General features: G+C 51.8%; 4 protein-coding genes across 4 annotated transcripts; 3 read left to right on the top strand and 1 right to left on the bottom strand.

Moving 5' to 3' along the window:
- Window positions 1-819: 819 nt before the first annotated feature.
- CSUI_008958 (uncharacterized protein) lies at window positions 820-4,572 on the top strand. Its single transcript, XM_068069077.1, has 2 exons — window positions 820-2,422; window positions 3,253-4,572. Exons 1-2 carry the CDS (start codon window positions 2,257-2,259, stop codon window positions 3,768-3,770), a joined length of 684 nt encoding a protein of 227 aa, XP_067918941.1. The 5' UTR covers window positions 820-2,256; the 3' UTR covers window positions 3,771-4,572.
- Window positions 4,573-5,632: 1,060 nt separating this feature from the next.
- CSUI_008959 (uncharacterized protein) lies at window positions 5,633-8,211 on the top strand. The gene has a single exon (XM_068069078.1). The coding sequence runs from the start codon at window positions 6,212-6,214 to the stop codon at window positions 6,578-6,580; it is 369 nt and encodes a 122-aa protein (XP_067918942.1). The 5' UTR covers window positions 5,633-6,211; the 3' UTR covers window positions 6,581-8,211.
- Window positions 8,212-9,228: 1,017 nt separating this feature from the next.
- On the bottom strand, window positions 9,229-12,792 carry CSUI_008960 (mic2-associated protein m2ap). Its single transcript, XM_068069079.1, has 4 exons — window positions 11,870-12,792; window positions 11,430-11,498; window positions 10,636-11,032; window positions 9,229-10,236 (listed from the first exon to the last, which is right to left on the bottom strand). The coding sequence occupies exons 1-4, from the start codon at window positions 11,940-11,942 to the stop codon at window positions 9,735-9,737; spliced, it is 1,041 nt and encodes a 346-aa protein (XP_067918943.1). The 5' UTR covers window positions 11,943-12,792; the 3' UTR covers window positions 9,229-9,734.
- On the top strand, window positions 12,757-14,191 carry CSUI_008961 (uncharacterized protein; the record flags this gene model as incomplete). The annotated part of the gene is made up of 3 exons (XM_068069080.1): window positions 12,757-12,763; window positions 13,155-13,468; window positions 14,120-14,191. The coding sequence occupies 3 exons, from the start codon at window positions 12,757-12,759 to the stop codon at window positions 14,189-14,191; spliced, it is 393 nt and encodes a 130-aa protein (XP_067918944.1).
- Window positions 14,192-14,851: the final 660 nt, after the last annotated feature.

Here is a 14,851-nt window from a genome sequence, read left to right on the forward strand (position 1 = left end):
GACAGCTCTACCCGGCACATCACTTATGACAGAGACATCTGAGCCTTTCGCCTGCTCCTTCCTATGTCGGCCAGCACGGTGTACTAAACGAGTTGACCAGGGACCACCGCCGCGCCTGCCCGCGGCGGGGAGGCGCTGTGCCTGCGCGGCAGGCTGCGAGTCTCGGGCGCGCTGATCGTTGGAGCAGCAAACGGGACGTCGAGCAAAGACGGAGGACGAAGAAATTTTTCTGGTCGTGAGGGACAGTTTTGATATTAGCGCGGGACTATATTAGAACTGTGGACCCTCGTGGGCGAAAGGGGAACCCGACACTCCCGTAGCAGCCAGCGATCGCCCGGGGCGTGGGCAGCACCTCCCTCGTCCCCGAGGAAGATCTCGGTTTCGGACAAATTGCTGGTTTCGCTGGTGTGTAAGCAGCGAGCATGATCAGGGTAGGAAAAGACGAAGCCATTGTAGCAGTTCGGATCACTGGTCGGCCTACAGCGCAGTTGCTGGTGCCAGGTGCGCGAGCAACTCAACATTCACAGGCTCAGCGGCCATGGCGAGAAATACGGAAGGCGAGAAGCATTACAAGTGGGAAACACTACGACTCTCGTTGACCTTTTTCCTATAAATCGTGCTACTACCACGTGCGCGCGAAACTTTGTAAAACGCGAACTGAAGTCTTCCAGCTCACAGTATGCACTGCGCACGGGTCGCTGACACTCCTCTCGCGGAAGGGCCTCGCACTACACTCACGCAAATTTCCTTCCGCCCCCAGGTGCATCGGTGGAGTACCCACAAGGGCGATCGCGCGTAGGCGCTGTGCAAGCGTCCCAACGGGAAGGCTGCAAGGAAGGGAGGAACCGCCGTCGTTCTTTGCCGACTAGTGCCGACGACCTCAGTGGGAAGTCCTACCTTGAGAGCAGAGAACAGGAAGGACGAGATTTATCATTTGACAAACAACCAGATGACACCGGAACATCCGTGCTGTCGGGAGGCAGCACAATGGGAAGGGGGGACTTCGTGCGTGTAATGGGTCAATGAGTTTAAGACGACTACGCCTAGTGAAACCGGATGCCCCGAGAAGAGCTCTTTGTCGGAAAAATTTCCTTCGTCTCTACCCACGTTCTTCATGTTTGCCAAGAGAGAACGTGGTACTTGAGGAGGAGGTGGTAAGGAAACAAAATGGATTAAGGCATTGCGTCCGCGATCGACTCCTCCTGCCCAACCTCCTCGACCTCCCTGTGTTGAGGTTATTGCCGTAACGGTAAGAAAAGTGGGACGGCCCGACAGCCGGAAAGAGCCACAGAGAGCGGCTCTCCCATCGGCACCGTAGGTTTTATAAGATACTAGGGCGTCTTTCGCGGCTTTACTCGTTACCTGCTTGTCGCTCTTCGGTCTTTTTTTTGTGCGACGCCTTTCTTTCTCTGAGTCGGTCCTGCCACTCTACGTCTCGGCCTCTGTCCTGTAGGGTCTTGGTAGGAAACTACCTCATTTGCTTGTTCGAACGTAGGCTTTCCTCTTCTTTTTTGCCAGCTCTTCGCCTGTCCGTGGGGGCCATCATCCTCTCTTTCTTCCGAAGAAGCCTTTAATCAAACAGGGTGGCGCATGTGTACGTATACATGAATAGATCGATGTAGCGTTGTTCAACGGTTTTTTCCGCCTTACGCGGCAGCAGCGTAATTCTCCTCCCCAGAGTCTGTCCGCGCTAGTTCAGCACCCGTTTTCTGCCATTTCTCTGCTTTTGCGCACCCGGTGTCCAGCTCTCGGCGCCTCACTTGCTTTTACCTCAGGTAAAAACAGCCGTTGCTTCTCTTTTGACCTCTTCATACACGGATGGTATCGGGAGAGAGGCGGACTGCCAGAGAACGGCATTCTTCTTGTCCCATGCCCGGAGGAGAATAGGTGTAGTCGTTTCTTGTCCTACATCTGTTGCGGGTCACGCTGGCCGTCCGCTGACTGTGGTCGTCTATATCCGTCATCGTCTTCCTCCTTGTTTTCACAGCCCTTGCTTTTTGTTTCTCTTCTCGCCTGGTTCCTCTGTCTTATGGACAGTGCCCGAACCAACAAGCAACTCGTATACGAAGAGCAACAGGACTGCTTGCTTTTTTTCAGTTTATTTTTCTTTGCAACCACATAAAGAAATAGAGAGGTCGCCCGTTTGGCAGAGAGATAGACACATAGGTTTGCTATTGGCCGTTTGTTTCCAAGAGGCCTGCTCGAGGACCACTCGTACCCCAAGCTTTGCTGTGGTCTTCCGGTAGACAGACAAGAATGGAAGGAGGAGGAGCAACACTTGCGACGTTATACACTCAAGACAACGAAACCGAAGCCCCTGAGGATGATGACGACAGGACAGCCACGAAGTCTCCACAAGGAGGAGGAAGTTCAGACGGTGGAGGTGATGGGCGAGAGGTGGAAGAAGAGCAGGAACTCGAAGGTAGGTGCAGTAACAGGAATCACTTTCTGCGTCTTCTTAAGAACAGAGATAGATACGATCGATACGAGGAGGATTTATGTGGCGCGGCGCCTTCGTCTTTTCACGACATGTCGCCACACAATAGATAGGAAGGACCACTCGCGGACTCGGGCAAAAAGGACGAGATGCTGGAAGTGAAGCAAGGCCCATCTTTTTCAAGATACAGAGAAGTGATTGCTTCTTCGGGCAAAAGCGGTCTCATTTCTATTCCTCTCCTCTGTGTCTATTCTGGCTCGTGAGAAAGTAGAGAACTCCTCGTGTTTGTTTCTCTTGTAACCGGCACTGCTATCTACAAAGAAGAGTTCGTTTCAGTAAACTCTGTCCTCTCCGCTGACTTCTCTCTCTTCTTTGTGGCTTTCTTCTTTGCTCCGTGGTCATATGGCGCTGCGTGACCATGTGAACTGATTGGTTCTGGAGGAAGTCTCAGACGCAGTCGCGACACAGGCGTCTACATGGATAAGGAAGGGAACAATCCATATTGGGCTACATACACACTGTACCAAGGATTATTCACTTGCGTGTGTGCTCACAGATACTCACATATCTGTGTCTGTGTAGCACCGGAACTTTCCCCGCAGTTTCTCTGTGCGGAGGAGGCTGGAGGATGTCCATCTATCTGTCTGGGTAAATGTCTAGGTGAGAAAGCCGTGTATACATATCATGCAGGACTGATGAAGTATCGATGTGCTTGCACCTTGTAAGGACATTTGTTAGGACGAGAAGAGGCTCTCGTGTTTTAAAGTGCTTCCCTTTGCCATTTAGTTTAGTCGTTTTTGTAATGCTCGTCGTAGATGATGGAGAAGGAAGTGCTGAGTATGAGGATGAAGAAGAGGAAGAGGATGAAAATGTCGAGAACACAGAAGCCGTTGACGAAGACGATGAGGAGGAAGTTGTAGAAGAAGAATATATCTCCGACGACGAGGATGATGGAAGCGAAGGTGGCGAGAGTGGAAGCGAGAGGGAAAATGTCCCATCAAGAGAAGCCGCGGGTCGGGGGGCAGGTCCGACAGCGAAGCGATCGCAAGAAGGCGAGGAGGACGATGACGAAGAGGAAGAAGTGGAAGATGATGATGAGGTAGAGTGTTGTGAAGAAGACGAGCAAGATGACCACCCGAGTGACGATGATGAAGAGGAGGAAGAGGATGATGATGATGACGATGTGGCAGATGTCACGGAGGCCGTGGCGCAGGGTTTGAGAGCAGAGCAAGCTCAAGCGGAAGAAGAAGACGAGGTAGAAGAAGTCGAAGATGAAGAAGAGGAAGACAATGAGGATTCCAGTCCTCCTCCAACAAAGCGAAGTCGTCGTTAAGGATGGGTTCCAAAAGAATCTCAAGGTGACTCCGTCCATGCAGAGACAAGTCGCTCTTTTTCTCGACCTAACTGAAGTCATTTGGCAAGCTTTTTCTTCTTTCGTTTCTCCTTGTCCGCGGGAAAGAATCCAGCTAGTCCGGAAGATAACTTGTCTTTTTGTTTTGTCTCGCTTTCCTCCCATTTTGTAGGCCTCTTCTTCTGCTCTCATCAGTGCGCGCACTCAGTCGCAAAAATTACAGAACAACGCACACCACTAATCACCCTGGGTTCATATCTGTTTGTGCTCTGTACCCAAGTCCATACACGTTTACGTGAACACGGTCACCTGTATACATATATATATATATATATTCATACAAGCGGGTCGACCTTGGGGGATCTTCGTGTTTGGCCAACTCCTATAAAACAAATACGTAAATACATATTTATGTGTTCTTACTAGACTGGCTCTTGTACGAATGTACGTGCTCGATAGTTGGTGTATTCCACGAGAGGGAAGTGTCTTCACCTTACGAACAGTGCGTTGCCACCAAGTTGATGCCTCTTTCTTTCCCTTGGGGCTCTGCCTTACGTTCCAAACAGTCACTTTTCTCGTTCGCTTTGTGTTTCTGTTGAGAATCTAAGATTGACACATTTTTTGGTGATCATCCTAGCAATTTTCAGAATGTGGCTTTCACGACAGGAGTGACCCATGAGCGTGAATGGCGAGCGCGGGGTGGGCCGACCGTGGCGCGGTATCATTCACAATGTACGTGCTTCGTGTGTCTTTTTGGTTCTTTTTCGGAGAAAAGTTAGCTGGAGCGATTGGACTAATGTTCTTTTGTTTCTCGTCTGATGAATGAGATGGAAGTTTCTTGTACTTTTCTGCTCGAACAGGGTTTCAATTTTTCTCCCAAGATGGTAGGGAAAAAAAAGAGGGGGACTAGCTTTCACACGCTCTTGGTTTTTTTTTTCAACGTACGCAAGTATGCCTTCCAATCGGTCTCGGCAGCGGAAGGACAATGATGCGAGACTGAAGATAAAGGCTACGAAACAATCGATTTTCTACAGCACGGCAAACCGTAGAGAGCGTTCGCATGCAGCATGGTGTGGTCGCAGACTCGTCGGGTGTGTCCGCGCGTAGGAAGGTACGGCCATGTTTCTGTGGCACTCTGGACAGCTATTGGTGGCAAAACTGCAGTCCTCATACCCCGCTGAACTAGCCGAGTCACGGCGGTTGAAAGACAAAATAGCTGTTACCCACGTAACGCACTTCCGCTGGTGGCCTCTGTGCTGTCACGCACCCTACGGTCGCAACACCGCGCGGGTCCGCAGTGCTCCGGCTCGCTACAGTGGCCGTCCTGTTGATCCCAATAGGCACACTATAGTGAAACTACCGTGGAAAGGAGACTTATTACAAAGTTTACTGCGCTATGGGACGGCCCGAGCTCCCCCTTCGCCCGGGGCGATCGCTGGCCTCCCGCGAAGGGTTGCGGTCTCGCATTTGCCGGCGTTCTTGGCAAATGTCGCTACGCTCGGGCGGATTGGGATAGAGAGGTCATGGGCACTTCCCCTGGCACGGTACTTCTCCCTCAATCCGCAAAATAGAGAGAAACGTACTAATAATGTGTCCGCTCCGCTCCCTTGCCACCGCCGCCCAACAACCCCCCGCTCCGTCGCACGGTCCAGCGCCTCCCCCCGGCCACTGCCCTCGCGGCCGCGGGCGCCCCTACTATCGGCCGACTGCCGAATATTGGCCGCCGCCGCATGAGCGCGGTGGCTTCTGCGAATGCCGCCGGCTACTCTATTGCATTAGCGGTAATTAGCCCGCTCGAGTTGATCCTGCCGGGCATGTCAGCCTCGTAGACTAAGAAGCCACCAGCCCACTGTGTTCTCACTGTGATTAGGAAGTAGCCAAAGAAGCCAAGTCCCGGAGAGAGAAACGCCCGAACAATAACCTGAAGGAAAGCTGAGTCCGAAGTCTTGATGTCTTACGGGTTTCGCGTGGAGATACGTTACTGAGGGCGCTAGTACGTACAGTTCCGGGGTGGTCCAAGACGAGCCTGACACTAGAATGCTCTTATGCGGCGACTATTATAATAGCTTTGCAGCAGAAGTACCCGAGTGATGGCAACCCGCATTGCCTCCAAAACACACATCAAAGGCAACCAAGTGTCCGGGGTACCGTGCAGCGCTAGCCAGAGCCTGGTGTGTCTTCTGCCCGGGGAGCGAGAGTCCTGCATTCGACTACCGCCTTGACAGGGCACCCGTCCCCATAGAAGCTTTTCGGATGGGTCTCCCCTGGAAAATCGGAGACGGGCCCCTTTCTCGATTGTTGGAAAGCCTGTGTACCGGCTGACCTCAGTCTCTCTTACATGGGGGTGTCTCTCAGTCCCGGACAGGTCTGTTAGGAAAGGGACAGTCTTTGGACGGAGCATTGGGCAGCCCCCGTCTCGTAGTATGCCTGCATCAGGCGCTTGGAAGATGAAGGGGTTCTTATTGAATGTTGTCGAATTTCGGACATCCTTGTGTTTGATGGTTTCACTGTGCTCTGTGTCCTTCCTACTGTGCTCCGGGGAAGCTGGGGTGCCGGAAAACCGTTACGACATCACGCGCGGAGGTGCTTCGGGTGATGTCAGCCACCTCTACAGCGTGCTGGAGGAAAGCGGAGTTGTTGATGCGCAGAAGCCGACCAGGTCACAAAGAACAGCCGACAAACGTCTGAGCAGGCAAAGGTCATCATCGACGGGGGGCCGGTCCACGGTAGACAGTCGGCTTCTACATTTTTGTCACCCGAGCAATCGAGCTTGGCATCGAGGTTCCTTATAGCTACACCTTTGGCAATCGCAGCCGTGTGTGTGTGGCAACTTGGGAGTGTCTTCTGGAAGTGTCTGACTCAGCATGATGGTGACGCACCCCGCAAGTATGCCGGGGGCAAGGCTCCCCCCAGGCTGCTACCGGTTTCACAACAGAGTGACGAGGTATGTGTGGAGATAAGTACCGTGCCTGCGCCACCCGCTGACGCCAAGAGCGAAGATGCGCCCGGGTCTGCAACAGGTCAGCACGTTGAGAAACCCCAAGACGGTTTCGACTTCAGGAGACTTCTCGGTCCGGTCCTGCTTCTCTACGCCCTCGCACTTATCACCTACGTCGTCGTCAAGCTAAACGGGTGCCCAGATCGATACGCGGTAACGGGCTTCCTCGTCGTGACTATGGTCAGCGGCAGAGCTCTTTGTTACGGGCTTGCCTACTACGGCAAAAAGATCTATTTCCGCTCTCGAGCCAACAGACAACGGCGACGCGAAGAGGCAAATAGTACCGGCGGTGACCGTGGTACTGATAATCCTGTTTTCAATACTTCTTCGACTCGTTTCTAACCTGTTGCGGCAGGTCACTTGTCCGTAGGGTAGTTACGACGAGAAGTCAAATTACCATGAGGAAACATGATGGGGCATGATTTTGGCAGGAAAAGCCCTTCACTTCTAGTGAAGAGCGTTGCAGTTGGGTTAAGTCCGTTATCAAGGAAAGACTCCTCGTTCTCCGCCTCCCCCGCCCTCTTTCTGATTCGGGGGAGGACCGACAGCGTTGTACATGCGGACCAGATTAATTGTTTTGTGACATCCGATTGTTGGAGGGACGATAGTACGCCTTGGAGTGCACGCCCCTGTTGCGTTTTTCTGGTGACGGCCGTCATGACATTTTTACCCACAGGTGATGAGTTTTCGATGAGCTACGACCTACGTGTAGCCGTTGTCCTAATTCTGATAGCAGAACTGTGCAACACGGGGAGTGTCTTTGTGTTCGACTCCTACACACCAGACACTCCTGTCTGCGTCACCGGGGGGAAGCAAACGCATAATGCAGGTCAAACGACGGAGAAGCGCTCTTCCCTCTCTTCCTGTTACGTGATCGGTCCAGTGATCACGTGCGTACCAAACACCTGGATTTTGCTGTCACGCAGTTGGCTTTTCTCCCCAGGCGTCCGAAGCCGTGGGCAGCTGCAGAACACTCTACGCGCCGATGGGACCTTTCTAAAAGAGAAGCACCCACCGTATAGACGGCTTGTGTAATCCGCCGCTTTCGCTGGAAGTTTTTTACTATTCATTCAAAGCATGGATGAACACATATGTATACGTCATTCATGCGGACTGTGATTTTGTCTTCCTCTGTGTGTCCTTGTTTGCCGTTGATAAGCAACCGATGATTCAAGGATCTCATCTGAAGAGAGAAGATGGCTGAAAAGCTTCAACATTCTCTACATACCCCCGTTACCCTCTTCCTCCAAACATGATCGCGTCTCTCGTTATTTTTGGTGGCTTTTTTATAGCATGACTTCTGTTTGCCTGACTGCTCGTTCGGTACGAATCTGCTAAACAGGCCTTTGCGCACGGGCGACAGACTTTCCGTTATTTGTGTACCCTCCGAAACCGAGCGAAGAGAGTACGAGTTTTTTCGCTCCCTAATACAGTTGCTATTGCTCATGTCTTTCGCCGGACGGAGCCGCCACCCACGAGCTATGTACGTCCTCCCTTGTTGGCTACCTCTTCTGCTCATGAGATACGTAAACAGGCCTATACACCATCGCGCAAGCTCCCTCTACAACCTGGGTCTGGCAGTCCACTGGCGAGCGCCTGCTGGCTCGCTTATCAACTGTTTCGGGCGACGTTATTACGAAGTGTTTTAACCTTTGAAAAAACAGCAGGTCGCCTTCCAAGAGAAAGTTCAAGCCCGTTCATTAAAGATTCTTACTGCGGTGTCAACATCCTTTCCCCAAAACCTCCCGACCGCCTGGCCTAGTGAGTCTCGTGTGCCGTCCGCAGCAGCACTACAGAGACTGACACGCATTCCCACCTTAGTACCATGATAGATTGGACTGGACCTGTATGACAAGCACGTTTCACCCTTCCGCAAACGGCAGATGAATGAAGCTAAGATCTGCGTTTAGATGCGCCAGTACTATATTCTTACGGGAACCAGCGTGCTGTGATGCCTCAACTTTCACTTTGAACTTCGACGCTATGCCTACTGAGCACTCGTTGAAAAAGTACCGATAGCCTGCGGCACTACCCTGATGCACCATGCTTCTGTGTGTTCAAAATTCACCACACAAGCTTTCAGTGAGATTGTCCCTGTACGGACACTACTATAACGACATGGTTACACTTCCCCACCGTCTGCCGGTGTTTGCAAATCTCTGTTTCTCCAATCATAGACATCGCTATCTATGAGCTTCTCAATGAGCGTCACCGTGTCATGCCAGTTGTGGAGTGCGACACACAAGGCGTTTTGAGCTAACATCAGTGGCACATAAAACCTCTCTGGTAACCCTACGGCATTCAGTGCCTCAGAGCTCACAGCGGAGAGAATGGCCATGAGTGAAAAAGAGGCAATACCTCTTTCTCTTTGCCCGAAGAGAATTGTCCTTTATAGAGTCCTCCCACCCATACAAAAAAAAGCACATCCGCTCAGGTCTAACAACCGTGTTGTGTTTGCATACGGGCCAAATGTGTCACAACGCAACCCTGCAACAACAGTCCAACAACGGCCGCCATCAGCCGCCATCAGCACGGACAATCCGGTTATTCACGATCCCATCCTCGGAGCACACACGCACATGAACGGATCGGACTCATGTTAAAGAACCCTCCCTTATCGGAGCACACACGCACATGAACGGATCGGACTCATGTTAAAGAACCCTCCCTTATAGTCTCTCTTATCCCTTTCATACCAGCCGAAGCCACCACCGCAACACTCGTACGCCGCTGCCACTACAGCGGCCGTTCTGAGAAAAAGATTCCTTCTTCTCTACTACATTTGACTCGGACATACAAGAAAAGGCAGACTACTTTCAAGTGGTTGTCAGATGAAAGAAAAGAAGCACTGCATGTAATCTTATCCACCACCGCCCTGTTCAGCTACTCGCTTGCTTCGCCACTCTCCTACAACGTAGGTTGTATTCGACTAGCTGGCCCGTACTAGTTTACGCCTCTTCGCCGGCGGCACCGTCGGAGGGCCCCAGGTCTTCTGGTGCCTCCTCAGGGGGGTGGTGATCATGTGCGGGGTGCCCATCAAGAACGGGGTACCCATCCTCATCCTCAGGTACAGGGTGGTACCCATCCTCAGGTACGGGGTGCCCATCGAGTGTGGGGTGAGCATCCTCAGGTGCGTCTGCAGAGTCGTCTACCTGTGGCAACTCTTCGGGAGTCTTTTCACCCTCTTCATTCCCTTCAGGCAACCTCCTTGCAGGGCTTTCCTCCGCTTCTAAGTTATCTTTGCCTTCGCCTGCGGGTTGTTCCTCAGTGTTCGTTTCTAGAGCCGACGCATCACACCCTAAACTACTGTCTACAGTATCGAACGAGACGTCGGTTGTTACATAGGCTTTCGGGGCTGTCACGCCACTCCCTTGTACGCGGAAGCCCAGATGGCTGGACTCCTTCTTCAGATCCGCTTCGATAGTTCTTGATTTCCAACCTTCCGTACCTCTGTACAAACAAAGGCAAACATAAGAAGACACACAACTCGAGGAACCATTATTATCCGCCCCCACGGTACAGGTGCTGGAAAAAAAACAGAGCCGCTAAAACCGACCGTGAATGCCCAGGCGGATCAGGAACTGCACGTGTCAAGTGCTGTTGTTAAAGACGAATACCGTCATGTATTCCAGTGTACGTGCTGCACTGAACCGTCGCCGCCCCCCGGTACACGGGCCCGTCTCCGCGACTCATTCCGGCTGTGCAAATACTATGGCAGGGGCGGTGCATCCGAGGATAGTCGAGGCGACTGAAACCATAGTGTGTACACGCACAGAAATACAGAAAAAGGAAATCTTCCAGATGAAAAGGACCTGTGAAGTTTTGCATCTCGTCTGTCTTCCTCCTTACCTATTATCGTACGCATATACATCGCAGATGAGCTTTCTCCCAGTTGTGGTACAAACAAACATGAAGGCGTCTTCACGCGAATTGATTGGAAGATCGATTTCTTTAACCTCCGGTACGGCTTCTCCTTTCTCGTTCATGGTGGTGTTCGTGAAATCTGTAGAGAAACACTTGCCCTTCTTGTCCTCTTCCGCCGTCTCGCTATCGTCAGTAGGGTAACACGAGATACCGTAGAGCTGCTTCTGTCCTTTGTCTTCCTTCTCTGAAGTCATTTGCTCGGACACTTGGAAATTCAACGGACCCTCGGACCACCCAGCTCCACTCATTCTGACAAATGAATTCTCCGTCATGGCGGTTTTCAGTTGGATAGTCTCGCACGGGACCTTTTTCACATCAACGGCTGCAACGGAAACAATCGAAGAAAGAGTTCGCGCCTTTGAAAACCACATAAAAAACGAGACTAGAACCAGCGCTAGAAACGTCAAAACAGAAATTAACAGGTATAAGGACCGCAGATACAGCGCCGTGCGTAAATGCTGCACTAGAACTGGGGACATACTTTACAGATTGAACCCATGACGAAAAGCAATTGCCGTGTAAGCCGAGTGCTGCCAAGATGACTGACGATTGTGAGCCCTCAGGTATCAGGAGAGCAAATCGTGCAGTGACTGGGCGACAGAAGCGTGGAACTATTATGCCGTAAAGACGAACAAGTAAGGACCATACTCTTTCGCATGACTAGGCGAACACACTGTGAAAACCATCTCATTTATTGAGAGTCCTAGAGACCGGCTTACCTTTGCTTAGCTGAGCCAACACAACTGGCTCGCTCGACAGTACCGCATCGTGGTTCTCTCTCAGCAAAGCTGCACACAAACCAAACGGCACACTAGTGCGTAGACGACATCTGTCTGACTGTCTAAAGCGTCATTCAAAATGATCATGACGGGAATGACACAGTCCTACAGAGAAACCGACCTTCCACTGACAGCTGAATTGTCTCCACTACCTCCGTCCTTCTTCAGCCACAACCGGACTTCACCCCGGGCTATACCATATCCAAATGTACTTTCTCCACACTTGCCTCCCAGTCAATGAACACTCAACCTGGAAGAGCGTGGTCCGGACAAGGCCGCTATACACGCCGGTCACTCGGCGCAAATTGCTGTTTTCTGAGGTCCTCATCCTTCTCCCTCCTACCCATACATCCCCCCCCGGAACCTGCTTCCTTTCCTACCTTTCCTCGCCATAACAGACACGGGAATGCATAACGCCACGCAGGCGGCCCCCGCGGAAAGAAGTCGAACCATTTTGGACGGGAGAAGGGCGGTGAAAGAAAAAGAAGAGCGGAGAAAAGGTGCCACCCAGGACAAAAGAAGGATGTCAACAACTTGGTATACCAAACGGGAAACTCTTTTGCTCCAAGTAATGCGTTGTTGCTTGGGCGCGTCTCCTTCCGGTACCACCACCCGCCTGACCACTACTACGAGGTGATACTAAGGTAACAGCCGCGGCCCGACGGAAAGGGAAGAAAAAAAAACACGCGACACATCTCAAAAACAACACCAACCAGTCTCAGCATATACCTGCCTGCCACAGTACGGCGAAGGAAAGAACGTCCGGAAAACCCGGTGGACACCTGCGTCTCTCTTGAGCAAGGAGACTGGAAAAAGCCTACAGACCAAATTCTAGAACTCTAAAGCTTAAAGCAATATTGGCAGCTGACTGTCCGACTACCTTCCAAGAAAGCCAATTGAAATGATTATGACCACGTGGTGCTGTCAGCTTCCGGCGTCGCTTGTCCACCTTGCAGTAGTTGGCTGCATCCGCCGTCGCGCCACGGACGGGTATCCGTACACCGGAGGGGGTCCCGAACGTCGACGACCAGCTAGCGCTAAGGCAGATAATGAAGGCCGGGTGTGCTGCTGCCTCCGTCTCTGAGTTCCCCGGCCCCCTTGCAGCGCCGGCTAGCGGCTCTGGACGGGACGCTTGCCGTAGTACGGGGGGGAGAGATGATTCCCGACACAGGCTCGGGGCCAGGCCACAGCACACGGTGCCATCCCGTCAGCGGGCTACGCAGTGAGCTGACCACTGGGCGACGGAGATGGTGGCTGGGTATCCTGGATGACCCGTGTGTTTCTCTTGGCGAGGGTTGCCTATGTGGAAGTCTGTCGGCTTATAGGTGATCACGCGAAGCAGAGGAGAAGTCGAAGGTGGCCCTGTGTAAAAAAGAATCGTACTAAGCCGCATGCTGAAGAATTCTGATAGCGGGTGTTTGCGTCTGTTTCAGGACTTCCTCAGTACAGGCTAAGGTATCTTCTTACAAGGCGGAACGCCCGCACACTGCCGACATCGTTTTCCACTCGTCGCTACTCTGCTTTTTCCGCATTTGTTGTTTCTGGAAGGACGTCGGAGTCCCAAATTCTTCTTCTGCCCTTGTAGTTGCCTTTGCGTGGTTCGTGTGTGTCGGTCTCTTACTCCCCATTTCTTGGGTTTCCTTCTTTCGTTGTTCTGAACGACAGTCCTCGTCATGTCGATGTCCGCTTTATCGTCAGCGCCTCCCTCGTCTGCTGGCAGTCAGCCTTCCGAAGGCTCGTCATCCTCGCTTTCGTCGTCTGCCACCTCTCACATGGATCGGCTGCTCAGTGATATGAAGATGCTGGCGGCGTACGAAGCGGCGGGAGACTGGCAAGAGCCTAAAGCTATGGAAGCGGCTTTCAACAACTTCTCGTGGAGCGATCCCGAAGTCCTCAAAGCTTTGCCAGAGTATTTGGCATCAAAAGGAGAACAAAAGCGACGCGTGGATTTTGCTTATACAGCGTTATGTCCGCGGCCGGTAAACGCGAAAGACCCCAAGCAAACCCTCATGACTCTTTGGCTGAAAGCGCGGCTCTTCTCCTATGATCAAAGACACCCGTTCAATCTCTCTCCGTACGCGGCAGATCTTTCTTTTTCCAGGAGTGCTGCTGCCCCGTCGCCGTCTGCATCTTGATAATGAATCCCCTTCCGTTCCTTTTCTTGATTGTTTTCTCTCGTAAGCTTACACGCAGATACGTTTATTTCCATACATGTAAGTATGCATATGTCTAAATGGATATGGGGCATGTTTCTTTGTGCATGTGCGACATCGTCTCATTCGGACTTTCCGGTCTGGAGACGAAAAAGACAGTATACAACGTCTGGATGGGAGCCCAACTGTGTAGACATATACCTTGTATATATATGTCTTGACGGGTTTGGGTGGAGATATCTGCGTCACCTGTCGATGTTGTTCTTTTCCGGCCTTCTCCGGTGCACTTCAACAATCAGCGCAAAAGCATGGCAAGTGACTTTGCTTCTTTCCGAGCCACGTGAGAAGACTATCAATGAAAGAAACCAAGGCAAAACTGCCTCTTCTGGGAAAGTGGTTTGGCGGGAGGTGCCCTCTCTTTTTTTCCCTCTCTCTCTCCGACTAGCAGTGTATTTTTCAGTAAGCTCGCCTATCTAGAGGGACAGAAGAAGCCATGATGGAGAGTCACCGATGCAGGAAGATTCCCGACATCCTACAGCAGGTCACTGAGGTGACATACTTTGTTTTCCGAGCACAAGTGGTACAGAAGTAGAGAGACAGAAACCCGCTTGCACACGTATCCGTGTCTCCGGCTCTATGTTCACGCGATTCTTTGAGTAATCCCCCAGTTACGCAACCGTGTATATATGACCGAGTCAGGACGTTTTCGAGGGTAGACGGCGCGCGGGGTATCTGCGTTGCCAGTCGTGTTGTGTGTAGAACAACAGGCATTTTGAATCGCGTGGCTTGGGTCCTCTATCCGACTATTGCAGTCCACTTGGCAGCAACACCTCGTCATGTTACAGGTGTGTTTTCGCTGCTGTACTGTGAGGGCACGTTTTCATCCATAAGAAAAAGAAGTCGGCATATCAGATTATCATAGATCGTTTTATCAAATGCTCACCCCAGTCTGATGGGTTCGTTGGAGTAGCCTATTGTGGCGCACCTGTCCCCCCCGACACTGGAGATGATCTTTGAAGTTGTTTCTGTACAATGGAGACAAAAACGCCAAAGAGGAGAGGAACAGCACAGATGCGAAGAAGAGGCCATCTTCCTTCCGTACGGCTGTTGCCGGGATCATACTTCATCGAGGAGGCTACGCCCCAGCTCACTTCCATTTTGTGTTANNTGTATTAGCTACAATTTGTGGTTTTGTATATTATGCTAAAG

This window comes from Cystoisospora suis (assembly GCF_002600585.1).
Source record: "Cystoisospora suis strain Wien I chromosome Unknown contig_5172, whole genome shotgun sequence".
Taxonomy (NCBI): domain Eukaryota; phylum Apicomplexa; class Conoidasida; order Eucoccidiorida; family Sarcocystidae; genus Cystoisospora; species Cystoisospora suis.

Excerpts from the sequence above, each read along its gene's own strand:
- CSUI_008958 (XM_068069077.1), top strand. The coding sequence starts at position 2,257 with ATGGAAGGAGGAGGAGCAACACTTGCGACGTTATACACTCAAGACAAC. Across the intron at positions 2,423-3,252 it reads AGAAGAGCAGGAACTCGAAG|ATGATGGAGAAGGAAGTGCT; the intron begins GTAGGTGCAGTA and ends TGCTCGTCGTAG.
- CSUI_008959 (XM_068069078.1), top strand. The coding sequence starts at position 6,212 with ATGCCTGCATCAGGCGCTTGGAAGATGAAGGGGTTCTTATTGAATGTT.
- CSUI_008960 (XM_068069079.1), bottom strand. The coding sequence starts at position 11,942 with ATGGTTCGACTTCTTTCCGCGGGGGCCGCCTGCGTGGCGTTATGCATT. Across the intron at positions 11,499-11,869 it reads GTCTGTTATGGCGAGGAAAG|CTTTGCTGAGAGAGAACCAC; the intron begins GTAGGAAAGGAA and ends GTTTGTGTGCAG. Across the intron at positions 10,237-10,635 it reads GTATATGCGTACGATAATAG|AGGTACGGAAGGTTGGAAAT; the intron begins GTAAGGAGGAAG and ends TTGTTTGTACAG.